Source organism: Sus scrofa, chromosome 7 (genome assembly GCF_054392235.1).
Source record: "Sus scrofa isolate SSC_HxYL_T2T_F1_AM1 chromosome 7, Sscrofa_HxYL_maternal_Yorkshire_Landrace_v2.0, whole genome shotgun sequence".
Lineage (NCBI taxonomy): Eukaryota > Metazoa > Chordata > Mammalia > Artiodactyla > Suidae > Sus > Sus scrofa.
In genome coordinates, this window is record NC_139389.1 from 110,588,905 (window position 1) to 110,616,131 (window position 27,227).

The window sequence follows — 27,227 nt, forward strand, 5'->3', positions numbered from 1 at the left end:
ATAGACCAACCCAGACAGAGAGGTGCTTAGCTCCTCCCCAAACTCTAGGGTTCTTCCTGGAGGATCATGGATTCATAAACACAGAACAGCTTTCTTTTCTTTCCAGGAAGGAGTTGCCTCCACCATTGAGCAGGTTGGAGGGGAAGTATTCGTTTGGAGTGGGACTGACTTGGTTCATATCGCAGCTCTACCTCTTTCAAGGTGGGAATGTTGCAGGACCTCCCACTGCCTCAGTTTCCTCACCTGAAAAATGGGGATGAGAATGGTGTCTCCTCTTCAGAGGGTAGCTGTGAGGATCAGATGTCATGCATGTAAAGTACCTAGAAGAGGGCACATGATAAGTGATCGGGTGCAAAAGGAACACTTCAAGAAACTCCTTGACGAAGCCCAAGTGATTTAGAGAAAAAGGTGACCATCATTCGTGCCACTTGTCCCTTGGCTGTTTCCTCACCCTATCCCATCTGCCTAGGGGCTATTGTGACTTAACAAAATGAATATCGTTTTGAAAAATGCCATAAAAACATGCAGCATTTGTTCTTCTGGCCCAAAGACTAACCATTTTGAAGGAAGTGGAGGCAGGAGGCTTAGATTACAGTTAAGAAGAGACAGTACCAATCTAACATACTTAAGTCAGAGAGAAACGGAATAACCAAAACTATGAAATCAAATTCACACCATGGACATTGACTACTGTCTGTATTTAGGGATTCTTAACCTGTGAGGTTTCAGGAGACTTCTGCTCATTTACATCCACTTTGCATTAATTGGCTGGCTCCCAGCTTGCATTGCCATATTTAGCATGATACCTGCCCCCCGCGCCCATACATCACTTAGAATGCTTTGGGATGTAAGTCGTGTAAAAATAACTGATAGTGATTTAAGCAATTAAAACAGGCATCATCTCCTATAACAAGAGTATATGGTTCCAGGGTTGATTTGGTTCAGCAGGCCACTGATGCCACCAAGGACGCATGCCTTTTCCCCTCTTGTGCTCTGCCATCCTCTGCATATCGCTTTTTCTTCTCCAAGCTTCTTTCTTCACGGTTGTAAGACGGCTTCTGCAGCATTGCTCATGTTTTTCTCTCTCCCTTCTCCCCATACAGACTCCCCCTTAAGTCTCATTGTCTAACTGGGACACAGGGCAACCTCTAACCAGAAGGGAGGCTGAGAAAAAAAAGTGGCATTTTCAGGCTCTACAGTATGGGAGGGGCCCCACCAGCCAGGAAACGCTGTGGAGATGACTGCAGAGTAGCCAGCCAATCATGGCTGCAAACTTGCTCAGGCCCCTCTTCTAGAATTCTCATCGGTGTTTCCTTTGCCCAAAGTCTCTTCCAACCCACATTAACTGGGATGGTTCTTTTTTTCCTGGAAGAGGGTCTATGCCTTCCTAAGTCTGTTCCATTTATGGGCTTGCTATATATACCTGCGACAGTGGTGATCTGCGTGATCCCAGGACTGGTGCTTTCTGGCGTCATGCAGCGCATCACCTACTCAACCAGCAGTGCTGTGGACCATTTCTCACTCATCCTACATTGATCTCTTACCTCACCCTTTCCCTTCTTACTCTCTATTTCCTAATTCATTAGTTTTCATTCAGTCAGTTGATAAACATGCTTGGTTACTTAGTAAATGCCAGGACCTGGGAGAGGGATTTGTTGGTGGATGAAATAAACATGCAAAAAGCAAGTCCTCATCCTCTAGCAGCTATATCCCAGGAATGGAGATCGATATGTGAACAAATATTTATAATACCTTGTGATAAGTGCTGTAGCTGGGTGTGCCACACAGTCCTGTAGGAGTACAGAGGAAGGAGTGGCCGAAGTTGGGAAGGGCTTCCCAAGGAGGTGACATTGGAGTTGGGTTTTGAAGGTTGAGTGGTATGTTCCAGGTAGAGGGATGGAAGAGAATGCAATGTCCTAGAGGAAAAAGGCCCACGTGGCAGGATGCAGTGAGAGATGTGATCAGGAGTATAGGCCAGAGCAGAATTATTCAGTATAGGTTAGAGGCAGGCAAAGGATGTGGATTTTATCCCCTGGAACATAGAGAGCCATGCCAGTGCATAGCCATGGCAGAGATGGTTCAACAGTGGCCAGGATCTCAGCCTTTCCAGTTAGGCAGATGTGGGTTCAAATCCTGACTCCCACTGTGTAATGTCACTCCATTCTCTGGAGGATGAATTTTCCTGGATGATGAATTAGGGGAAAGTCTCCCTGCCTGCTAGGTAGTTGTAAGGATTAAATGTGGCCATTTAGGAGTTCCTGCCATGGAACAGGGGAAACAAATCCGACTAGAAAGCATAAGGTTGTATGTTCCATCCCTGGCCTTGCTCAGTGGGTTTAGGATCCGGCATTGCTGTGAGCTGTGGTGTAGGTTACAGATGGGCTCAGATCCTGTGTTGCTGTGGTTGTGGCTGTGGTGTAGGCCAGCGGCTGTAGCCCCGATTCAAGCCCTAGCCTGGGAAACTCCATATGCCTCAGGTGCGGCCCTAAAAAAGCAATACAATACAATACAATAAAAAAAAAAGTACGACATAGATCAGGTGTTTTACTGACCCTGGCACACAGTAGGCGCTCAGAGCATGGTGCCTTATCTCCATTATCACCACTTTGTTGTGCCCGAGGCAAATACATAAGAGAAGAGAGCATGCAACTCAAGGCAAAGTGGGATGTGGTGGATGGCTGGAAGAGATGTACCACTGGTGGTAGGAGATCTGTAGGTGGGACCCTGGTGGGCAGGGGGTGGACATGTAGACAGCACACTTGAGTTTGACCTTGAAGAGTAAAGAGAAATTAGGGAAGAGAGAGGGAAGGCAATGGAGCCAGGAATGCATCTGACAGGGATGGCTTGTTGATGGAATGCCCGGCAGGCTGGGTAGGCAACAGCAAGGGGTCTCAGGGCACAGGAAGGGAAGAAATTGGGAGAGGGGGTGCTGGGCCTGGGGGTCTTTGATTTGTTGACTTGGCCCCATATTAGTTCTCCTATTTTTTTTCCTCTGTTCCTGTTCTAGTACCAAGCTGTCCTCTAAGAGTGTAGGACCCCCCCCCCCCCAGAAGATTGCAGGCAGTTTTCAAGATGATGGGCCTGGCAGTTCCCAGGCAAGTGGGACTCCTGGTCATGAGGTGTTCTGTGTCCACTGAAGGGGGTGATAATTTATTTCAGAGGAAGCACCTCCTCTCATGCCTGACCGTTTAGGAAGAGGTTGACTGCGCCTCCTGTGCAAGATGCCCCCCCCCCCCGCCCCCAGAGGAAAGAGCCAGCAGTATCCCCGGCTCTACCTGTCCCTTGTGTGTAATGCAGGTGCCCATGAGGGCTGCTCCCTGGTCTACTGTGTCCCAGCAGGAGATGATTAATGACTGCAGGTCCCAGCCCACCCCTCCTGACTGCAGTCTGTTAGGGACTCTGAAAGGCAAGTGACTTGATAAGCCAGTGGGGGCATGGTTGACTGCTCCTTCAGTGGCCCTTGTAAACAGTGTAAAGTCACCTTGATGTGCCAGGACTAATGACACTGGATCAAGCCAAGGGGGGGTCTGCTGGCACTGAGCCAGGATAGGAGCCCACATGCCTACGGCATAGAGAGGGGCTGTCAAGACCTCATCTCCCGGGTGTTCCCTTTGTGGCTCAATGGAAACGAATCCAACTATTATCCATGGGGATGCAGGTTCGATCCCTGACCTCACTCAGCGGGTTAAGGATCTGGCATTGCTGTGAGCTGTGGTATAGGTCGCAGACTCAGCTTGGATCTGCATTGCAGTGGCTGTGGTGTAGGCTGGCAGCTGCAGCTCTGATTCTGACCCCTAGCCTGGGAACCTCCATATGTCACGGGGTGACCCTAAAAAGCAAAAAAAAAAGACCTCAGCTCCCCTCTGCCTGTGTCTTTTCCATGGTGACACTCCCGTAGCTCTGTCCCATAGCAAGGAATGCAAGACCTCCCGGATTTTTAGCTGCTTCCTCTGTAAAAAGTGATGTTCTGGTTTGAATTGTTTCCCCCCAATCATGTTGAAGTCCTAACCCTCAACACCTGTGAACATGACCTTATTTGGAAATAGGGTCTTTGCAGATGATCAAGTTCAGGTGAGATCACTAGGGAGGGTCCTAACCCAACTCGTGAGGACTGTGTCCTTATAAAGAGGGGGCATTTGGAATTCTCTGGCGGCTCAGCGGATTAAGGACCTGGCATTTTCTCTGCTGTGGTTTGGGTTACTGCTGTGGCATGGTTTCCATCCGTTAGGCCCGGGAATTTCTGCATGCTATGGGTGTGGCCCAAAAAAGGGGAAATTTGGACCCAAAGCAGACACACACACAGGACGAACACTGCAGGAACATGAAAGCAGAGATAGAGGTGAGCCAAGGGGATGCCAAAGTTTCTCAGCCAGTGACCGGAAACTAGGAGAGAGGCCTGAGACAGAGTCCCCCTCCTTCCCTCGGGAGGAACTATCTTGATCTTGGACTTCTAGCTTCCAGGAATGTGGGACAATAATTTTCTGTAGCGGACCACTCAGTTTCGGGGATTTATTATGGCAGCCCTAGCAAATTCATACAGGGGAGTAAGAATTCTCCCCATGGGTTTGCATGAGGAGATCTCGGGAGCCCCCAAGGAGGCATCTGGCACATCATGGGTGCTCACAGAGAGCTGTCACATCTTTAGTCCTGGAGGCTCACCCTAAGACACAGGGGGCCGGGCCAGGGCAGAGGCAAGCAGATGGAAGCTGGTGGGCCATGTACAACAAGAAGTACTGCCAAAGGGTCGGCTCCTTGTTTCTACAGGACAGACATGTGGGGGCAGGAGGTTAGGAGATCACCTGTTGCCTGAGTCCATTTATAGGAAATGTCCAGAATAGGTAAATCCATTCCGACAGAAAGCAGATTCATGGTGGCCGGGGCGGGGGCGGGGATAGGAAGTGGTTGCTAATGGGAACAGGGTCTCCTTTGGGCGGGAAGAAAATATTCTGGGTCTAGATAGTGGGGAAGGTTGCACAACACAGTGAATGTAGGAAATGCCACTCAACTCTACCCCGGAAAATGAGTAAAATGGTGAATTTTGTGTCAGGTGAATTTTAAATATTAAGAAAAAGTATATCCTCCTCCTAGGAGCATTGGCTTCGTTCAACCCATTCACTGAGCGCTTACCACAGACAAGGCCAGGTGCTGAAGGCCGGGAGGTTCTAGGAGAGGCTGCAGCCACAGAGAAAGACTCTCGCGTGATTTCTGCCTGAAGTCGGGAACGGTCAGTGAGAGTCCCAACAGGCACAGCTGGAGAATTTGAAGAGAAAGCAGGTGAGTCTCGGGTCTGCATCAGAAAACAAAGGTTTGCACCTGGGCAGGAGCCTGGCCGAGAATGTGTGCCCATGTGGCTGCATCCCCAGGCATCAGCCTGGGAATTGGTCTGGAGCCCTGTGCCCTCCCTGAGCAGGGGAAGAGCCTGGGAAGTGCCTGGTGGCCACACTCACTGGCCTGGTACCCAGAGCACAGACGTTCTGAGATGAAACCACGGATCATGGTGCGTCAGACTATTTCTGCCTAAAAAGCACCACTTCTAATTCTCTCCCTTCCTAGGGCTGCTCTCACAAGGCAGACATTTCTAGAATGTCTTGCTCTAAAGGAATGACTCAAACGGTGCGTATCTTAGGCATTACTCATTCTTCCACTCATTCATTCCTTCAATCAGTGAGTCCGTTCATCCATACTCAGGAAAGTCTTCCTAGGTGTCAGGTGTTATGGTAGCATTGCAGATGCAATGGTGAACATGACAAACACGTCTTTGCCCTCTGGGAGCTTGTATTCCAATGGCAGGCTATTTGTGGAAATGTTCAAAGTCTTGCAAATTTTTTTTGGCTGTACCCGTGGCATTTGGAAGTCCGGGGATCGAACCGGAGCAACAGCAGGGACAATACGGAATCCTTCATCACTAGGGCCCCAGGGAATTCCACATTCTGCATACTAAACTTCAACAGCCTGGGTACTCCCAACCTCAGAGTTTCTGTTAACCTGGAGAGTAAAGAATTAGATCCAACACGAAAAGGAAATTCCACTTCATTTTTTAAAATCTAGTCATCGGGAAGTTTTAAGGATAATAAAGTACCAAGTCCTGACCACACTAGCAAGGGGCTGGGCCCATCCATGACCCTCCTTGAAGGGGGAGCTGCACCGGAAATCCCACGTAGACCAGTGTGTACAAGAAAGACCATCAAGGCAGAGGACCCTTGTGTGATCAAACAGGTGGCAGTGTGAGACTAGAAAGTGGCAGTCTCCAGGTGACCAGGAGCTCACCTGGCTAGTTGTTGGACAGTCTGCACTTCTGTTGTTTCTCCACAACTCTCTTGTCTTCCGGAAACTTTGCTCTGAGGCTCAGCTTTCAGAGTTGGGCTGAACCACCCTGAGGAGGCGGCCCCACCTTTGCAGAAACTGGGGCAGCCAGTGTTTTGTGATCCCTCCGTATCCCAAAGGCTGAGGCTCGTTTCCCCAAGGAGAAACTTTTTCAGACAACTCAGTCTCCTAGGAAATCTTTCTGGAAGGACTCCCCCATGGCCTTTCAACCTTGGGCAATTCTTCTGTCTGGAATGTCATCCCCTGTCCTTGTAAAAACCCATGACGTGCTGCGACAGGGTCTGCTGGGCCCTGCCTCACCAAGCACAGGTGACTCCCTTCCCAAGCCCTCACCTGCACATCCTCTGCCACCTGCCAGGAGCCTCCTGCAGGTCCCCCAAGAAGCCTGCCTGGCCCCTGGGCTAGGAAAGCTCGATCTGCTCCCTCCCTTCCTCTGATCTGGCAGGAGGCATGGAAACTTTCGTGGAAAGCACTTGCGCTGACGAATGCTCCCAAGTCAGGACTTTGACTCCAGCCCTGACCAGGCCAGGGGCTCGGGATCGGGGGGCCTCTCCTTCTCCGGGTCAGGACCTCCTGCCCGTCCCCGCCTTGCTCTCCCTGCGGACTATCACTCCTGGGCTCTCTGGTGACCCCACGTGACCGCTCCACCGCTAGAGAAGTAACTGTCTTCCCCACTTTCCCTCTTTTTTGGTCCTCCCTCCCTTTCCTCCTGCCCTCGATTGTATATTTCTCTTCCCTTCTTTCCCATACCCGCCTGTGTCGTCTGCATGGGGCTTGGTGGAGTTGAAAGTCCAGAGCTTTTTGCTATTTTGTTTAAGACCTGGTTATGGTTGTGGGATTTTTTTTTTTTTTTTTTTTTTTTTTTTTTTTTTGTCAGCTGCCTGTTATATCAATCACGGAGTCGGGATCTATTTATAGGTTGGGAGTACTGTGTCCTTAGTCACAAAGAGACACAGACAGGGGACTGTCAGCTGGTGCCGGAGGAGCTGAGCGACGAGCCATCAGCAACTGGAAACAACTGAGGGGGAGACCCTTCCCCGCCAGCCCTGTCCTCTGCCCAGCCCCAAGCATGTAAGTACTGGACTTCTCCCTTCTCTCCGCCCCAGACTCTTGCCCTGTACCTTCCTGTCCTTTTCCCCCCATACCACCCCCCTTCTCTCTTTCCCTCTCTCTCTCTCTCTCTCTCTTTTAATGGATAAAAATATCTCCCCATGCCTGCTCTTTCATCCCGGATCTCGGCACAGTCGAGCATCTCTGGATGGCCCAGAGGAAAATGTTACCTCTCGCAGACTGTCACGGGAAGGTCAGAGGGACCAGGCAGAGCTGGGTGGGATGGTTACACAAATTCATCTGGAATCTGTAGGTTTCCTTCTATCTTTATTTGTTTTCGCTGCGAAAAAGTCACTAAATCAAAAGGGCAAGGGAAAGTTTACACGCGACCCAGCAGGGTGGTTTTGTCTCCCAGCATGAAAACTTTTATGTGCTGGCAGCTGCAGCCCTGTGTGAGCTGGGAAGGTTACAGAGGGAAGACCCGGTTCACGCAGGACAGGTGATGATGGAGGGTTCCTGGCAGCTCTGGGCTCAGCCGGGAGCTTCCAGATTCAGAGGGAATCATGAGAAGTCGGGATGAGAGCTGACAATTTGTCTTGCCTTCCAGACTTTTGTTGGCTCCCTCTTTGGGTGTGTTTTCCTCATCCTGAAAGGGGAACTTGAGGCGGAGTGCTGGGGGAGGACAAGTGTCTGAAAGGACAGAAGCCAGGTGTGGAGTGAGTGTCTTTGAGCCATCGCTCTGTAGCTTGCCTTCCAGAAGGAAGAAACTTAATATCACGGTCCTCGTCAAAGCCGTGCTTGTTTCAGACAATCAGAGCCCAGGCTCTGTCAGCATGCTGGTGGTCCCCAGGGAGGGCAGCCCCCAGGCATTGTCCGTGGGTCCACACAGCTACCATGCCATCAGCTTCCTATAGACCAACATGGGACTTGAGTTTCTGGAGAATGCATAGCGTTAACTAAAAATGCTGCTCTTGGGGAGAGTTGCTATATATTATGTACAAAGAAAGAGTAGCCTTAAATTTTGAGAATAAGATATGATGCAGAATGTATATTATTTACAAATTTTTGAAAGACATTGCTTTCTTTCTATGAGTCTAATAATACCTGGGTTTCTATTTACTAATGCACTGCTTACCATATACTCTCTCGCTAAGGAATACTTCTTGGTTTACTTGGGAAACAATATCCTAACAAATCTATCTTCCCAACAATTTTAAAACATTAAACCAAACAGATATGTCTGGATTATTTTGGATTAAAAACAATATTGTTATCGTGGCAAATCTAACCTGAGGCAAGTTAAATAATACGGACACACATATGTACTTAGGGAATTTGATCTCATTTTTATTTTGACCTTTATGAAACCGTCGCTTTCCTCCTCTTGGTTCTTTATTTTTAATCTGTCTTTATTTAAGGTTTGTAAGATCTTTAATCCATTCCTTTATTATTTTGGGGGACAGAATGGGGATCGGGAAGGAATAAGAAATTAGAACGTAAACGTCACATGTTCACCACATTCGTTGGTGGAGAAATGCAGAATGAAGAATTTGGGGTAAAACGGAGGGAAATGTCACTATTTAAAACCTAATGGGGAAAGTCGAGTCCCACAAATCAAGGGAAAAAATAGGAATTAAGCATACTATATATGTAGCATTATTATTTTCTCTATTCCAAGGAATCTACTTTGATAAACATATCCTGCTAAGGTTTCCCACAATAACGCTGAAATGGGATTTGGTGGGTGATTGTTAATTAAAGCTCAAGTGAATCCAGTGATTGAGACGTTGCATTCAGAAATCTCAGCAGTCAGCTGTTTGCAAAATTGAACTTCTAGGACTTTCTGATCTCAATGGCTTTTTAGGAAAAGTGTGACATTTTTTTAACCTTGTCATACAAAAGCAAACGGCTCCCTCCCCTCCTCAGCAGGCACAAGGGAGCCTGCTGGCCCATGATTAAATGCAGGGGGAGAGAGTCCTGCACTTCTGAACAAATCCTATGTTCTCATTAGCGTTAACAGTTGTGAGGGAAGAATATTTGTTGGAACATTTAGACAAGTTCTGCTCCTTCCTTTGGCCACCTGTGGATGCTTTTAGGTGGATGGGGGCTTGTTTGGCCGTGTGACGTAAGGCTGGCTTTCATCCTCCAGTTCACGATGTGGTTTCTCCCTTTGGGCTTATTTAGAGAGATGGAGTTGGGGAAACCGTCAATGTATTTGCATAAGGCAGCCTCTGATTATTTAGTTTCTGCTTCAATAACGATTAATTTTATGTGGACCAAGCTCCCGTCAAACTCATTTTTTTCCCAAACTGATTTCTTAAATGCAATTGGTCACGGAGTTGTGTGTGTGACTTCAAGTCTGTAAAATTGAACCCTTGCCATCCTCCTCGTTGTTGATTTTTTTTTTTTTTGATGTAAATTCACAGTTGCCTGTGTACATGCTGTTGTTGTATGGGTCCCCCCTTCCGCGAGCTTGTGGAAACCCAGCCCCAATTTCCTCCCAAACTGGGGACAGTGGGGCCGGTAAGCAGGTGCTTTGGAATACAGAGAGCTCAGGTGCAGGACGTCAAATCTCCAGGTGGGTGGAATCACAAATACCTGGAAAGCGCTCCCCTCATTCAAACAATTGTCCAGAGCTGAGGTCTCGCCAACGAGCCCACAAATCAAAAATGGCAGCTGGCAGGATCAGTCAACCCGGGACCATGTGCAGTCTTTCTCCCCATCACTTCACCTCTACAGGGTATCTGTCCATCTTTTTCTTATCTCTATTTTTACATTTCATTATCCTCCTGTGCTCTCGCTCTCCCTCCTCCTGCTCCTCCCCCTTCTCGCCTTCCCTGAAAAACACATTTCTATCTGGCACAGAAAATAAACTCAGATTGTGGGTAGTTATGTTAATCTAATTCAATCCTCTGTGGGTTAAGAGTGAAATTCTAATAGTGGAGCTGTTGAGGGCTTTTTTGTTAATGGCTTGGGGATTACATTGAGTTAAAGGCTCATTTCCTAATCAAACAGAGAGGGAGAGAGTGACTCCGAATATTTATGAGTCTCCCAGTGAGAGTTTAAACATTCAACTCCAAAAGCAGGGTTTCTGCAGGAGGAAAGAGTTAAAACCCCTCAGGGCTGCTGGGGAAAAAAAAAAAAAAAAATTGAACCAGTGAAGCCATCAGCATTTTCAGGCTGCTGTACGACTTGGACGAAGTGGAAGGTGGAGGGGAGAGAGGGGATTCATCTCATAAAGCGAAGATGGGACACATCAGAAGCGCTGATGTGTTCAGAAAAGGGTCCCCTGTAGCGGACCTGGATCCTGGGCTCACCGAGGGCCTGGAGGGGCCATGTGCCTTCAACTCTCCAAATCAATTCTCCTCCAGTCCAGAGGTGAGCACGTGGAGAGAGGAGAATGGCTCAATTTACCAGCAGCTGGAGGGCTCCTGGCTGCCCGGCTGCCCAGTGGAGCTGGTGGGAGTGGAGTCTCTCCCACTTCTGTCCAGCCTCTGAAATTCAGGGGTGGGGGGGTGGCTTCCTCCTGGAGAGCAAATTCACACCCCCACACACTCCTTTCCCCCAGCTCTGTGATGCATCTGGGGCCCTTGGTCCCTTAGCCCTGCTGTCTCTGCACAGCAGGACCTCAAAGCCCATCCGGTTCGATGTGCCCAGGAGAAAGCAGGCTGAGAACTCCCATACCGGCCAGAGAAGGCCAGGAGCACCCTGGCCAAGGTCAGGCAGAGGCAAGGCAGAGCTGAGTTCAGGAGTCTGAGTTCCGAACAAGCGCGCTGCCCTCTCCCTCCCCGCGTTCTCTGGGGTACCGTAGAGGAGAGGGGAACGTTGGAGCCATCTGGCTGCCCTGGCTCCCCTGGAGTGCAGTTTCTTCTTCCAGTTTCGGGACAACAAGAGCAGAATCCCCAAGACAAGAGGATTCTGAATTCTCTGTGGGCACTTGGCCTTTTTATCCTCCACAAGCCAAGTGAGCAGTTTGAGTCCTTTCACTTGGCCTTTCTCCTGCTCCACGAAGCCAGTAGAGGCTCCTGAAGCCACCTTCCTATCCACAGAGTCCCCTGGCCTTTTGTTGCCCTCCGACCTGAGCACTGTTCTTTCTTAGTGCTTCATGCTCAGCAGCACGTGAGTCCTCCTGCAGTAGCCCTTTCTCGAGTCAAGGTGGCATTTGGAACAATGTCTACACCAGCTCTTCGGTAAAGCCTTCCTTACATGGTTGGCATCTTCCTCATCTTAGAGCCCCGACTGACCCTCCATTACAATACTCACCCCTGTGGTGGCATTGCACCCAGGGGCTCCCTCACTGCACAGGAGATCCCCAACAATAGGGGCCAAGCGTCATTCCCCTTGATAAGCCCAGCTGTTGATCATCCTTGCCCTCTCACCTCCCGTGGTCGGCACAGAACGGAGGTTAAGAGCACACACTGAGTCAAGCAGCCAGAGTTCACGTTCCAGCATCACCTTTTCTCAGCTATGCGACTTAATCTCTGAAGGTCTCGATTTTCTCGTCTGTTAAATGGGGGTGCTTATAGAACCTACTCTCAGGGTTGTTGGGGAGATGAAGTGCATGTGAAGTGCCAGCTCCTTTGTTGGCTCAGCACAGAGCAGACACCTGTGCACACATCATGTCACACCACGAAAAACAGGTCCCCACGCCTCCCACTAAAGGGCTATGTCTTAGCTTGGACTGCTGTGGCGAAGTGCCACACAGACTGGTGCCAGCATGGTCGGCTCTGGGGAGGAACCTCATGGGGAGAAGAGTGAGAGCTCAGCTTTCCTCCTCTTCTTAAAGGAACTAAACCCATTACGGGGCTCCACCCTTACAACCACATCTAAAGCTCCTCACTTCCCAAAGGCCCCACCTCCGAATACCATCATACTGGGGACTAGGGCTGCAACCCATGGATTTGGGTGGAGGCACAGAGGTTCAGTCAGGCTATTTGCCCTGAATTTTGGTGAGCAGAGTCCTGTGTCAGCAGCACTTCCAGCTTCACCCTCCAATAGGCTATTCTAACTGGAAATCAGAGTTCAAGGCATACTGGGAAACCCGCCCCCCTCCCCATCCCAGCAACCAGAAGGGAACCTGGGGCTTTAAACCACTGTGGGAGAGCAGAGAATAGGAGCCAGGCTTCGGACAGCAGCCCTAAGTCAGGGGAAGAAGGCTTGCCTCTTTCCTGCTCTATAGAAACAGAGTTTGGTCAACTCTCCAGGCCCCGCTCACATTCCGATGAGCAGTTTTGTTCTTGGGCCCCCGCGCCACGCGTGCACCCCTCTCCACCCCCCATTCTTGGGCAGCAGGCAGTTTGGGCTTTACACAGGGCAGGCGAGGCCAATCCTGGTTTGAAGCCCACGGGCTGTGTTTTCAAGACAGCAAGTACCTGCTCTGTCCTCGCTCTACAAGAGAGTCCCTTGATCAATGAATCCAAGAGCTAAGCCAGTCTCACCAGAGATGCCCTCTGCTGCACTGTCCCCAGTGCCATGTCCTTGGCGCTCTTTGTGAGCCCCCCTCCTTTTCTTCCCCCACGGCTCAGGGGATCCGAATGTGAATGCAGTGCTACCCAAACTTCCCAAGCGTCTCCCTGCCTGCTCTCTGCTCTCCCTCCTAGAGGTGGGGGCGCTGCTACTAAACACTTGAATGGTCACAGCCTCCCTTTTGTCTCCTTGCCATTCAGCTCTGAATGTCCCAGTGCCTAGCGCAGAGCCTGGCACAGAGTATGTGTTCAATAAACGTGTGCGAAGTGAACGAGTCTCTCTCCTCTCAAAGGGGCACTTCCCATCCCTTCATCATTGGGGGTGGGGTGGGGAGTGGTTTGAAGATATGAATGTCCAGCTCCTTAACTACATCAGCTCCTGACCCACGGACCATGGTCTCTGCCCCCACCTTTCTCCCCTCTCCGTCCCTCCTGTCTTCATGTTCGTCTATCCAGGAAAAAAGAAATAATAATAAGGTGCTTTTTTTTTTTTTTTTTTTGCTTTTTAGGGCCACATCCATGGCATACGGAGGTTCCCAGGCTAGGGGGTCCAATCAGAGCTACAGCTTCTGGCCTACACCACAGCCACAGCAAAGCAGGATGCGAACCACATCTGCGACCTACACCACAGCTCACGACCACCAGATCCTTAACCCACTGAGCAAGGCCAGGGATCGAACCCACGACCTCATGGTTCCTAGTCAGATTTGTTTCTGCTGCACCGCAATGGGAACTCCAAGGTGTGTCTTTTATTCACATGTGGACAAACCTTCCTTGGAATTTTATTCTGTCCAGTAAAGATGTGTCATCTAAGTTGATGCCACATTTGATTGCTAAACTGGTATCTGTCCCATGACTACTGCCCTCATCTGGAGCTGGAGCTGCTTCCTCTGGCTGTTCACACTCTGTGGGGCCCTTATGTGCCTCCTTTGTTTTAACCACACTGGTCCCAGATGGTGCACACGAGAGACCTGCCTTCCAAAGTGGCCCAGAGGGTCAGCTTTTGTTAGCCCAGACAAGGCTTTCAAAAGGTGACAACTTGGACCCTTACCTAAGGTACTGGATTCTTCCCAGAACAGTATTCCTGCTCTCTTTGGGAGGACAGGAAGAACTCAGGCTGCTGAGGGTTAAATGACAGCAATGAAAAGTCTAAGCATCTCTTGGGGACGGGTCGCTGGCTGAGACAATTGATTAGCTTGGCCTAGTGAGTTTCCTAGCAATATTCAGGAGTGAAATTATTGCTGATTGGGCTGTGTGTGTGAGGAGGGGGGGTTCATGGCAGTGAGGAGGGTAGGATAAGATCTGAGCAAGAGATGTTATGGATTGTTTGCTCCTAAATCAGTCCCAGGAAGAGACTTACCTCCCCACATGTACCTGTGGTGTGTACTCTGTGCGCAGGTGAGTCAGCGGGAGGGGTGGGCTGAAATGTGCACAGAACCTCCCCATGTATTTTCTTCTTGCCTCGCTGTGAAGCTAAAATTATCTTAAAAAAAAAGTTAAAAACTGAAGTCAGCTGGAGGGAGGGATGCTTCTGTCTGTGGTTCTGGTGGATGGAGGGGGAGCTGGGTACCCAGTTAGGGTTAGATCAGTGGTTATGAAGGTGCCTCTGTTCCCTGCTTCGAAGCATGAGGGACTGGAGCTCTCTTAGGCCCTGCAGCTCTAAAATTTCCAGTTTAGGGAGTTCCCTTCGTGACACAGTGGTTAACGAATCCGACTAGGAACCATGAGGTTGCAGGTTCGATCCCTGGCCTTGTTCAGTGGGTTAAGGATCCGGTGTTGCTGTGAGCTGTGGTGTATGTTGCAGACGCGGCTCAGATCCCACGTTGCTGTGGCTCTGGCGTAGGCCGGTGGCTACAGCTCTGATTAGACCCCTAGCCTGGGAACCTCCATATGCTGCAGGAGTGGCCCTAGAAAAGGCAAAAAGACAAAGAAAAAAAAAATTTTCCAGTTTAGAACTGCTGTTCCTGATGGCTCCTAACATAACCAATAACCACAGCCCAGCCCACCTCTGTTCCTTTCCTGCAAGGTCTTGAGCCCAGATGTGGTTTTGGGGGACTTCATGCTTTCCCCAACTCAACTAGTCCCTATTAACTAGCATCTCCACAGCTTGTTCTCTCTCTTCACCTCTCTCATCTGTAAGAACACCTGCACAGTGTGTAGAAAACTGGTCAGGCCTTCTTGTTCAAAAACAAATATGTAAACTCTTCATTTTTAGTTTTGTTTTTAGCTTGTTGAGACCATGGTTTTGTATCTCTGCAGTCCTAATACACCTCCCTCACAATCCTCCACCCTGGAAGTTGCATCTAGGCCTCTAGGTGTCCCCTCAGTGGCTGGGCACCTGCCAGGTGGAGTTTGCTTAAATCCTTTGGTGGGAGCACAGATGGGATTTGGGAAGAGCTGCCAAACAGAGTGGCCTCCAAAAGTCCTTCATCTCTATCTACCTTCATTTCTTCACCAGGGAAAGGTGCTGAACCTGTTCTGAGTGCCTCACAACGTTGGCAAGAAGCTAAAAAAAGAATCAGAGGGCAGGAGTTCCCGTCGTGGCACAGAGGAAATGAATCTAACTAGGAACTATGAGGTTTCGGGTTCAATCCCCTGCCTCCTTCAGTGGGTTAAGGATCTGGCATTGCTGTGAGCTGTGGTGTAGGCTGGCAGCTGTAGCTCTGATTGGACCCCTAGCCTGGGAACCTCCATATGCCTGGGGTGTGGCCCTAAAAAGCAAAAAAAAAAAAAAAAAAAAAAAAAAAAAAAGAATCAGAGGGCAAATATCCCCATAGAAAGGGAAGCACTTGCCTGTTTGAGGCTACCATAATTAAGCCCCTATTTGGGGCTACTTTAATTCTCCTGCAGGGCGACTTCCATGCAGTGGTTTAGGGGGTGACAAAATGGGCCTTAGAGCCATGCCCTGGACCCATGTCCACTTTGCACTAGCTGTGAGTTTCCCACCCCCTCCACTCCACACTCAGTTTCCCCATCTGTATAATGGGCACGGTAAGAGCACCTCCCTCAGGGAGTTTCTGCAAAGATGAAAGGTGACCCATGTAAAGGCCTTTGAATAGTGCCTGCTAGATTCCAAATTCCAAAAGCTATTGTTAACCGTAATAAAACATTTTGGCTGTTGTCATTTTCTAGGCTCACATGCCAAAAAGGCCAAGAGGGAGGAAATTTTCAAAGTCCTCCCACATTCCTCCCAAACCCCCCTGGGCAGTTTACAAATGCAGTGGAATGTGCAGCTCTAGAAATGGTTTCAAGATATACCTGGTTGGTTGGGAGTTCCCGTCATGGCGCAGTGGTTAATGAATCCGACTAGGAACCATGAGGTTGCGGGTTCAATCCCTGCCCTCGCTCAGTGGGTTAAGGATCTGGCGTTGCCGTGAGCTGTGGTGTAGGTTGCAGACGCGGCTCGGATCCCGTGTTGCTGTGGCTGTGGCGTAGGTCGTCAGCTATAGCTCCGATTCGACCCTTAGCCTGAGAACCTCCATATGCCGAGAGAGCGGCCCAAGAAATGGCAAAAAGACAAAAAAAAAAAAAAAAAAAAGATATACCTGGCTGGGAGTTCTCGTTGTGGCACAGTGGAAACGAATCTGACTAGTATCCTTGAGGATGTGGGTTCAATCCATGGCCTTGCTCAGTAAGTTGGTGGGTTGGAGATCAGGCGTCGCCGTGAGCTGTGGTGTAGGTCGCAGACACAGCTCAGATGGATCCCTAGCCTGGGAATTTCTATATGCTGCGGAGGTGGCCCTAAAAAAAAAAAAAAAGATATACCTGGTCAAAGACTGTACATATAGTGTGACTGGGTCACTTTGCTGTATGGCAGAAATTGGCACAACATTGTAAATCAACTATGCTTTAATTTAAATGTGTATATATATATATACGTCTGGTCATCCACAGGGCCCTGCATTTCCATATCCCTTAACCAGGGTATTATGTTCCCTGTGCCTGTTTGGGGTTTGGGGTGATCTAGCCGAGCCTGTCACCCCTCATGGAATCTGTTCTCTGTGACCTAGCATGGATGGCTGCTGAGGTCCAGGGGTGAGGTTGGAAATGGTTTCAATGGGTTGTCTCATGTGCCCGTAAGTGTGATAGAGTCACAGGAAGGCTGTCTGCACAGGACCAACTCCTCTTCCTTGTACAACGTAACCGAGGGAGGATTTCTTCTTCTCCACACTAAATATGTGCTGGTGCATATTTAGCAAGTGCTTAGCAAGGAAAGAAGAATGGGACGAGGTAAGAGCAATTTCTGGTATCTCCAGGGGGGCCCAATTTGTATATTTCAAGGGACCTGTAGAACCGACACCAAGTTCTCAGGGGAAAATTCCAAATCCAGACTTGTGACCAGCCTGCGTGTTTGTGCGCACGTGTTCGCATTAAGGCTATTGTGGTCAGCCATCCATGACTCTTTCCTCGTCTCAGGATGAGAGCAATCTTGAAGGCACATGTAATTACTATTTACTCTAGGGCGCTCAGTTGAGAACACCCTCTTGTAATGACTCTTGAGTTCATTCTGCCTTCAGATGCCCATCTGCTGTTGCTCCTTTGGAAACGAGTGGGAAACAAGCAGCACGTTATGCCCAGGGGAAAAGATTGTGAGAGGGATATTAGTCCCTGCAAGTTCAGGCTTTACTCTTGGGCAAAGGATGTAAGGTGGTGGCATCTTTCTTGTGCAGAATCTTTAACCGGATCTCTGCCCTGAGTGACAGAACTTTGAAGCAGAGTCAATCTAATGAGCAGTCATGGTGGATTTGGAGAGCAGGCATCACTGATAAAGGAAAGGCATTCAGAAAAATTCTAGGGAGTTCCTGTTGTGGCACAGCGGAATCGAATCCAACCAGGAACCATGAAGTCACATGTTTGATCCCTGGCCTCGCTCAGTGGGTTAAGGATCTGGCGTTGCCATGAGCTGTGGTGTAGGTCGCAGATGTGGCTTGGATTTGACCCCTAGCCTGGGAACCTCCATATGTTGTGGATACAGCCCTAAAAAGCACAAAAAAAAAAAGGGAAAATTCTAGAGACAGGATTATAGCATCTATCTAAGGTTTTAAAACTCATCAAGATGCTATGCATCACCATTTATTTGGGGGATGAATTTGCCTGATCAATGAAGGTGGGTGATGGGGGCAGACAGAAGGCAGTTGGATACCTTATGATGAAATCTGTGGAATCTATTTGCCAAAAATATCTGATATATTACCTTGAAATATGACACTCTACTAATGTAGCTGGATACTGTTGTGGAGGCTACAAATAGTTTATGGAAGTAAAACTGATTTGCACAGCAGTGTATTGAGCAAGGCTTTAGATTTGTTTCAGAAGCCCTCATCCTACTCCCAGCACTTCCATCATCTGATGACTTTGTAGAAATCACTTGATTTCTCTCTGCCTCTGTTTTTTACCTGTAAGAGGAATGAGTGGACTACATAACTGCCAGGCGCTCTTCTGGTCCAGCTCTGGACTTCCCTTGCACTCAACCCATCTTGTATCACAACGGTTTGTATGTGGTTCCCCTCCAGAATTAAGGCTCCATGGGCAGGACTGGTGGTCCCATTATCTAGCACAATGCCTGGACATGACTCGTACCCAGCTTGCCTTTGAACTTGTCATGAAAGAAATGATACCAGTAAATGCCAACCCCCAACCCAGTATGGGCTTGGTTGTTTCCAGAAAGGCTTGGCTGATGATTTTTTTTTTTTTTTTGGCTGCACCTGTGGCTTGTAGAAGTTCCCAGGCCAGGGATCAAGTGTGTGCCATAGCAGCAACCCAAGCCACATAAGTGACAACGCTGGATCCTTAACCCACGGAAACACCAGGGAACTCCTATTCTTCATGCCTTGAATTTCCTCCCTCTGTGTTCTTCACGGGGCATGGTGTGAACTGGAAAATCTTTTAGCAATACATAAATTGAGCTGCCTAAAACCAATCCACTGAAAACCCCTTTTAGGAATGACCTGACTACCATCCCTGCTTCTTTGTATGGCCATTCTGCTGTCTCTGTTCTTTTTTCCCCCCTCTCTCCATCATACTCTATTAATTTAAAAATATTACCCTTGAAGACTTGCTAAATAAAGAGACCTCAGAGCACACAGTATTCCTTTTCCATTTTCTGGGTCCCTACGTGCTTCCTTATGAAGATTTTTTTCCTATTTTTTAACTAAATGGCCTTGATTTTATCATTAATCTCTATGTGACAATTCTTTTACTCTAACTTATTTCTAAAATATTCTCCCATAAGTCCCTAACTCCACTTCTATTGATCCCTCGTGCCCCCTTCACTTCTGTCTTTGCCATTTCATAAAACTTATAAAGTGATTCCTTTATATGCTGGACCCTTGATCTCGAGCCTTTCCTAGTCCTCCACCAAAATCTCCCAGAAGGACGGCTCTGACAATTGGACGTTCACAGTTCAGGTGGTCTTGGGTCGTTGTCATTTCCATATTGAGCCTGGGGGCATGCTTTGTTCTCTAGCCCCTAAAACCTCATTTTTTTTTTTCTTTAACCAGCAGTTTTCTCATTGCAGATGAACCACGTTATGAATTTAAAGCCTTAAAACAATTCTCAGCATCACTCTTTTATGCTGTATTGGGAACGATTCCATTTTTCTTCCCGACAATAATCTGACCACATGTTAACAGCACCATTGCTTGGTACTGGAGCGTGCCATTGCCTTGAGACAGTTCTTTAGAGCTTCTTTACACTATTGTTTACGGCTTGCCTCATTTCTTGGCTATTTCACATGTTCCACCTCTGTAGCTACTCTCGGAGTGCGGGAGAAGGAAAGAGGCATTTATCGAGCATCCATTATCTGCTGGAAACTTTACATAGTATGTCTTACTTGGCCCCTAAAAGGACTGAGAGATGTAAGTGGTATTATCATTCCCATTTTACAGAAGGGGAGATAGAGGCACTGAGGGTCTTGCTTAAGGTCACCCAGGTAGTAAGTTGTATGGTGTGGCGTCACCCTCCACAATATACTGCAGTGCCAAGTGCAACCTGGCAACCAATGAAAACCACACAAGTACCTTTTTGGTATCATTTACATAAACACTGAACTTGGCCTAACATTTTCAAAGTTTCAGTGTTTCTATTTTCTTGAATAGTGTCAGATGGCCCCTTACCAGACCCATCAAGAGATCCTACAATCCTAGCTTTTCTTCCCCAAGTCCCTGCACCCTTATAAATATTACAACACAGATGCTTCCAGCAGCTGAGTTCTCTTGTTAATCATCTTTAGCTCTCCTTTGCCACTACTTACAGTCTTTCCCCTGAATCAGTATTTTAAACCTTTCCAGAGGAGCTGGTAACTGTATTGGCAACATGTGGACTTTATCTGTGGCTAAAATGGGTAGACTTTAAAAGCTTCCATGGGAGTTCCCTTGTGGCACAGTGAGTTAAGGATCCAGCATTGTCACTATAGCAGCTTGGGTTGGTGTGGTGCAGTTTCAATCTCTGGCCTAGGAACTTCCACATGACATGGGTGTGGCCAAAAAAAAAAAAAAAAAAAAAACCTCCTGTGGGAGTTCCCACTGTGGCTCAGTGGGTTAAGAACCCAACGAGTATCCATGAGGATGCTGGTTCGATTCCTGGCCTCATTCAGTAGGTTAAGGATCTGGCATTGCCACAATCTGTGGTGTAATTCTTCGATGCAACGTGGATCCAGTGTTGCTGTGGCTGTAGTATAGGGCAGCAGCTACAGTTCCAATTCAACCCCTAGCTTAGGAACTTCCATACGCCATGGATGCAGGCCTAAAAAGAACAAAACAAAACTCCTGTGATTCAGGGTCCTCTTTCAGAAAGCACATTCCTGTTTCTCCTGCTTTAGTCTGACTGTTCCTTATCTGCTTCTCCATGGCCTTTTCCATTTTTGACTTTCTATCCTCCCTCCCATCAGCCCACAGGTAATGTTTTTATTCCCCTGATGTTTCCCGTTTTGTCTTTTCCCTCACCTTACTCCCTTTAGTGTCATCTGTCCTGACTTTGTCTTCTAAGAGCTACATCTGCTTTGTAAACTTGACTCTGGTGCTGCACCCCTGTCCTACCATCAAGATCATCCTGATGTCTTGTGGGATGTTGTGTGTCCTTCCCTCTTGTAGGGGCCACACCGGCCATAATCCATCCCACTCCTTTTTTAATTGAGGGAGTGGGGAAGGCAGGAGGGGCCTCTTACCAATGTCAATGCCACAGCCTTGGATGGTTAGACTTCTTGCCAGCCTCCTGTGACTTTATCTCCTCTTTGTCTGCCCACCTTGGCTCTTGGAATGCTAATCGCATTCTGGAGCAGAGTTATAATATCTCCCCACCTTGGATGGAGTCCAGCATGTGGTCACCATTTGGGACAAAATGTTTATCATCTCCCTGTCCTTCCATGGGGACAGCTCCATCAAGTTTCTGCCTTTCCTCTGGCTTCCCTTTCTCTTAAAGGACGTTCGTAGTCTGCAATCTGTGTCATGAATACAGTAGGTGGGGGTGACTGAGGGGTGGGGGTCACTTGCCTGGCCTTTGCGATGAATTGCTAATGGGTATTTGATAGTCAACTGATATAATTCCAGACGTTTCATGCTTCCCGCTTGTTCCTAAGCCACCATGTTACATTGAGAATGTCCATGCGACCCTTGAAGTTGCTTAGACAGCTGAATGGAGACCTTTTCCATCTCTGAAGTTCTTGCTTTCCTTGGGGACTTTGTTTCCTGCCTTGTCTGAGATTCTAAATGTCTCTTATTCTCCATCTCTTTTTGAAGGGAGAATATGAAAGTTCTTCTGGGTGTGTTGGAGGGATGGTATTTTTTGACGTGACTATGGTTGCTCTTGGGGGAGGTCACTGGGTTTCCAGCTGTATGAGACAGACTATTAGGGTGAACTATTGATTTCCTGAGTTGTGGCTTTGACCCAGGCCCTGGTTCTCCAGGTAAGAGTGACCCAGGGGAGGCTAATAGTGTTCTCCCCTATTTCCGGGGCCTTTGTAGATCAGAAGCCAGCATCTTCCCCAGACTGGGTGAATCTCTTCCTTAGTTGTTGCCTCGTCATCTGATGGCTCTGCAAGTGTCTCTGCTAGATGTTTCGGCATTTCTCCTGTTTGTGCGTTTCCACTGTCACCTGGCTGTTTGGAGAAGACTCCTGAGAGGCAGGGGAGGAGAGCATCTTTGGTCAGTGTCCCTCAAAGCAAACCAGAAATGCACATTCTGGACAAAAGACGTATTGAAGGAGTATATCCGGAGAAACTAAGTGAGGGTATGGATTCAGCTGGGGTCTAGCTTCAGCCTGATCCATGGGCAGCTCTGGAGCATGAACTACACCAGAGTTGTCTCATCTTGAGACAAGCATGCTGGCCAGTTATACACCCATGCCAATTGGTCATTGATTGAGAACTGCCCCAAGGTGAAGGAGTAACCCCCTAGACCCTTCTGGACCAAGGGGGCTCCCACTGGCCAAGGGCAATTCTCAGGAGAAGGCTGTAGCCCTTAGTAGCTAGGGATGGGGACACTGGGGGGCAAGGGCACCTGAGCAGAGCCCCAACAGCATCTGCTACAGAGAGATTATGTGCGGCAGGGCCCTAGAGTGGGTCTGTCTCTCCACCTCCAGTGGGTCACTTTGGAATTAGACAATGAGTTTCTGTCACCCTCCAGGATGAGCCCAGGAAAGAGCCATTATAAAGCACCTGGGAGTTGAAGGCGGCAGGTTACAAAGACTGGGGCTCTGATGATGCCGATGCCAGGATCTAAGTTATATGCTCTCTCACCAAAGGCAGAGGAAGAGATGATCACTCGCCACTTCATGCTTCCACACTGTGGGAGCTGGAAGCAGAGCAAGAAGCAGCCTCTTCCTCTTCCACAAGGATGGCTTCCCTCTAGGTCCCTTTGACGGAATTAAGGCTCCCTCCAGGAGACACTTTTAGCCTTTGATTTGTCTTCAGCCAAAGGCCAGGATTGGCTAAGTAGGCATTACCTCTTATCAGGCAGCGCTCATTACAAATGGCCATGTAGGAGTTCCCGTGGTGGCTCAGCAGAAACGAATCTGACTAGCATCCATGAGGATGCAGATTCGATCCCTGGCCCTGCTCAGTGGGTTAAGGATCTAGCATCGCCGTGAGCTGTGGTGTAGTTTGCAGATGTGGCTCGAATCCTGTGTGGCTGTGGCTGTGGTATAGGCCAGCGGCTACAGCTCCAATTTGACCCCTAGCCTGGGAACCTCCATATGCCGCAAGAGTGGCCATAAAAAGACAAAAACAAAAACAAAAAACAAATGGCCATATGCTTGGCTCTGTGTGGAGAACATACAGGAAGATCAGTTCTTAGGGCTTGGTTTGTTTTTTTTGTTTGTTTGTTTGTTTGTTTGAAATTAGCTGAGGGGAGCTGGGTCACCTGCATGCTGGTGCTTGGTTGTAGCGCATCTGGCTCCTCAAGAGAAAGGCCAGGGGATGTGTGTCAGGGAAGCAAGTACCAGAGGAGGGAACCGTGTATGCTAAGGGACCGTGCTTAGAGTATGGGGCTGGGGTTTTTGGGTGTTATTGCATCTGATGGCCACTGCAAACCCCCAAGGGCTTGGTATCTGCAATTCACACTGAAGGAACAGAGGCTCCCACATTAGCCTGCGTGAGAGCATTGCAGACCTACGAATAGAAAAGATGGATTTCAGGTCAAGGCTGGATAACTTCTTAGTCCTCCATGTTATTGCATCGCTAAACCAGTAGGACTTATGTATCTGATTTTGGAAACACTGGGGTCCCTGAGGATGTGCTGGCCCAGTGAGCCCAGGTTGCCCAGCTCAGCCCAGTCTCTGAGAGCTTGATACTTCCACTTGCAAGAGCTCCTCTGCCATCTTCAATCCCTTCCTCCCATCCACCACTGTCATGCGATGTCATGCCCCCCTCACCCCAGCCCTATGCCAACCACATCTACTCTATGATATTTTGATGCCTCCTTCCTTGGAGCTGCCCTAGTCCTTTGAAGCCCAGCAGAAAAGTACCCCCATTCTGCATGTCTAGCATCCATCACCGATTTCCACAAGGTATCCACGCACCCAGAACACAGAGATGTTCACATCCTGCTCACGGATGCAGGCGTTTGTTCTGTGTGACAGCCGCTCAGCCTTCCCTTACACACTCAGTCAGAGTGGCTCCTGCAGATCTGTTCTCAACACTGCCCTGTGCTCTGCACTCTCCAAATGGAAAGGGAACTTCAAGACACGATGATGTCCCCATGCATGCATGCAGGGACCCCAAGCGTAGGGGATGGCAAAAGCCCCGGCTTTGAATGAGGGCAAACTCAGGTTCCAATTCTGGCTCTGCTGTGTCTTCAGTTCATGGTCTCAGGCAAGTTCATGTGTCTCTTTGCATTCAGTTTTCTCACATGCGCAAAGAGGATGGTCAAAGCCTATCTCCTGGGGTTGTCATGAGGATTAAGTGAGATGAGGCAGAAGGAAGCACAGACTGGGCTGGGCTCAGGAGCTCTGCCCTCCTCGTGGCTTGGTGGCTAAAGTTCACGGACAATAAATACCATAGGGTTTACATGGATGCAAACTCGCCAGGGCAGCGGGGTGGGGGGAGTTCCGATGGTAATATTAGTCAAAGCTACGACCCTGCTGACTCAAGAATTCCCTCATAGACACAGGAGGAGGGAGGAGGGTAGGAGATGTGTCTGCACAATTCCTCATTCCTCCTTGACCGTCGGGACTCCATGACACTTTTAAAAAGCCACACAGCTTTCTTCTCTGGCTGTGCCCACCCCTGCCCCCACACACATGGAGTCGGGGAAGACAGGACCTTCCTGCCAGCAGCTTTGTCCAGAGCCTGTTTGCTTCTCGAGGTAGAAGACGGGCTCTGGGGTGCCCCGGCCACCATCTGCCGGAGCCACCATGCATCGGCCCAATCTCCAGCACCCCAGCCCTGGCTTTTGGCAGTTGCCTGGGCTGGGTGACCTCGCAGCTGTGCCTTCAACCTGTTAGGGGCTTGTGTTTCTGTGTCTCTCAGGGGTCCATCCGGCTGCCGGGCAGAGGGCCCACTGTCCTTCAGCATCAGAGGCTTTCGTTGCCCGGCCTGTGCCAGCAGTTGGCAAAGGATCCTCAGCCAAGGGGCCCTGTGTCTCTCATATCTGTGGCTGCCTGTGGGTCCCACTAGGGGCCTGGACCCCAAGTTGGGGTGGGGCTTTGCCAGCTTTTCCATGTCTCTCTGACAGGCCTGGAAAAATATCCATTCTCACATGAGCCAGAGGGGAAAGTCATACAGGTGGCTCCGAAAACAAAGATACTTGTTAAATTGTGCTGAAGGATATTGACACTAAGCTAGGTGTGTGTGTTTTTTTTTTTTTTTTTTTTTTTTTTTTTATTCCATGGAAAATTGTACAGCTTGTGATGATGATGGGGGAGGAAAAGGGGAGGGGGAAGTCCCATTACTGAGCGGACACACATCTTGCTTGGTGTTCTTCCTTTTCATACTATGATTCCCCCCATTTTATAGGTGAGAAAGATGAGGCCCAGAAGAGTTAAACCATTTGTCCCAGGCCACACAGCTGCTGAGTGCAGCGCGGAGATTTGAGCCTCGTCTCTCTCTAACGTGTTTGCTTTTTTTAAAAAAGCATGCTTTTAAATATTTGAACCATAGTGTTTATAACATATCCAAAAACTTAACATTTTTTAAAAAATTAAGTGGTTGACACTTTATGTTGTAGTTGTCTTGCTTTGTTTTGTTTTTTTTTTTTTTTGGGCCACCTTTTTCAAATGTAAAATACATATAACATAAAATTTAGCATCTTACCCATTTTTAGGTGATGTTAAATTCATTCACATTGCCGTGCAACTGTCACAACATCCATCTCGAGTTCTCTTCTCATCTTATAAAAGTGAAACTCTGTAGCCATTAAACAATAAATCCCTGCCCCCCTTTCCCCCCAGCTCCTGGCAATCCCGGTTCCCTTTTCTGTCTCCATGACCTTGCCTGCTTTAATTACCTCATATTCGTGGAATCATACAGTATCTGTCTTTTTGCGACTGGCTGATTTCACATAGCATAGTGTCCTCAAGGTTCATCCAGGTCGTAGAATATATTAGAATTTCCTTCTTTTTAAAGGCTGAATAGTATTCCATGGTGTGTATATACCACTCTGCCAATGGACACTCAGGTTGCTTCTACATTTTAGCTATTGTAAATAATGCCGCTATGAACAAGGATGTACAAAAAACTCTTCGAGACCCTGCTTTCAGTTGTTTGGGGTATATACCCAGAAGCTGAATTGCTGGATCATATGGTAAATCTATTCTTCAGGTTTCAAGGAATTGCCATGCTGTTTTCCACAGTGGCTGTGGTATATTACATTCCCACTGACAGTGCACAATCATTTTAGTATCTCCACACCCTTATTGGCCCTAGATTTTTCATTGCTTTTTTTTTTTTTTTTTTTTTTGACAGTGGCCATCCTAATAAATGGGAGGTAATATCCCCTTGTGGTTTTGATTTGCATTTCCTCAGTGATTACAGTTGGTGTGTGTCTTTTCACATGCTTCTTGGGCATTTGTAAATCTTCTTTGGAGAAATATCTATTCAAGACCTTCGCCTTTTTTTAAACTGAGTTGTTTGGGGCTTTTTGTTGTTGGGTTTAAGGAGCTCTCTAAGTATTCTGGACATTAATCTCTTGTCAGAGGTATGATTTGCAAACATTTTCTCCCATTCCGTAGGGTGATGGTATCTTTAGATATATGGAAGTTTTTCATTTTTATGAATTCCAGTGTGTCTCTCTTTTTTCCTCTTATCGACTGTGCCTTGGTGTCATCTCTGAGAAATTGTTGCCATATCTAGTGTCATGAGCTTTGCTCTATGTTTTCTTCTAAGAGTTTTATAGGTTTAGGTCTTACATTGGGGTCTTTGAGAAAACATTCGTGTATGGTGTTAGGTAAGGGTCCAACTTCATTCTTTTGCATGTGGATATCCACTTTTCCCAACACCGAGTGTTGAAAAGACTGTTTCTCTATTGAATGAGTTGTTTTGACATCCTCATCAAAAATCATGTGACCAGGAGTTCCCGTCGTGGCGCAGTGGTTAACGAATCCGACTAGGAACCATGAGGTTGCGGGTTCGGTCCCTGCCCTTGCTCAGTGGGTTAAGGGTCCGGCGTTGCCGTGAGCTGTGGTGTAGGTCGCAGACGCGGCTCGGATCCTGCGTTGCTGTGGCTCTGGCGTAGGCCGGTGGCTACAGTTCCGATTCGACCCCTAGCCTGGGAACCTCCATATGCCATGGGAGCGGCCCAAAGAAATAGCAAAAAGACAAAAAAAAAAAAAAAAAATCATGTGACCATATTTGCAAGGGTTTATTTCCGATAACACCTGTACTTTTAAGCATTGCATCTCAACACTGTGCAGTGCTTAGTGGAATTATGGAATATCAATGCTGTAGGAGGCCCCAAA

General features: G+C 48.3%; 1 protein-coding gene across 1 annotated transcript in view; it reads left to right on the top strand.

The window, feature by feature from the left end:
- Positions 1-6,823: 6,823 nt before the first annotated feature.
- Positions 6,824-27,227, top strand: part of ESRRB (estrogen related receptor beta) — a 186,052-nt gene continuing 165,648 nt past the window's right edge. Inside the window, exons 1-2 of the mRNA XM_001928051.8 lie at positions 6,824-6,982; positions 7,243-7,395. Of these exons, the coding sequence (XP_001928086.2) occupies positions 7,394-7,395 (2 nt within the window). The 5' untranslated portion in view covers positions 6,824-6,982; positions 7,243-7,393. The remainder of the gene's footprint in view (positions 6,983-7,242; positions 7,396-27,227) is intronic.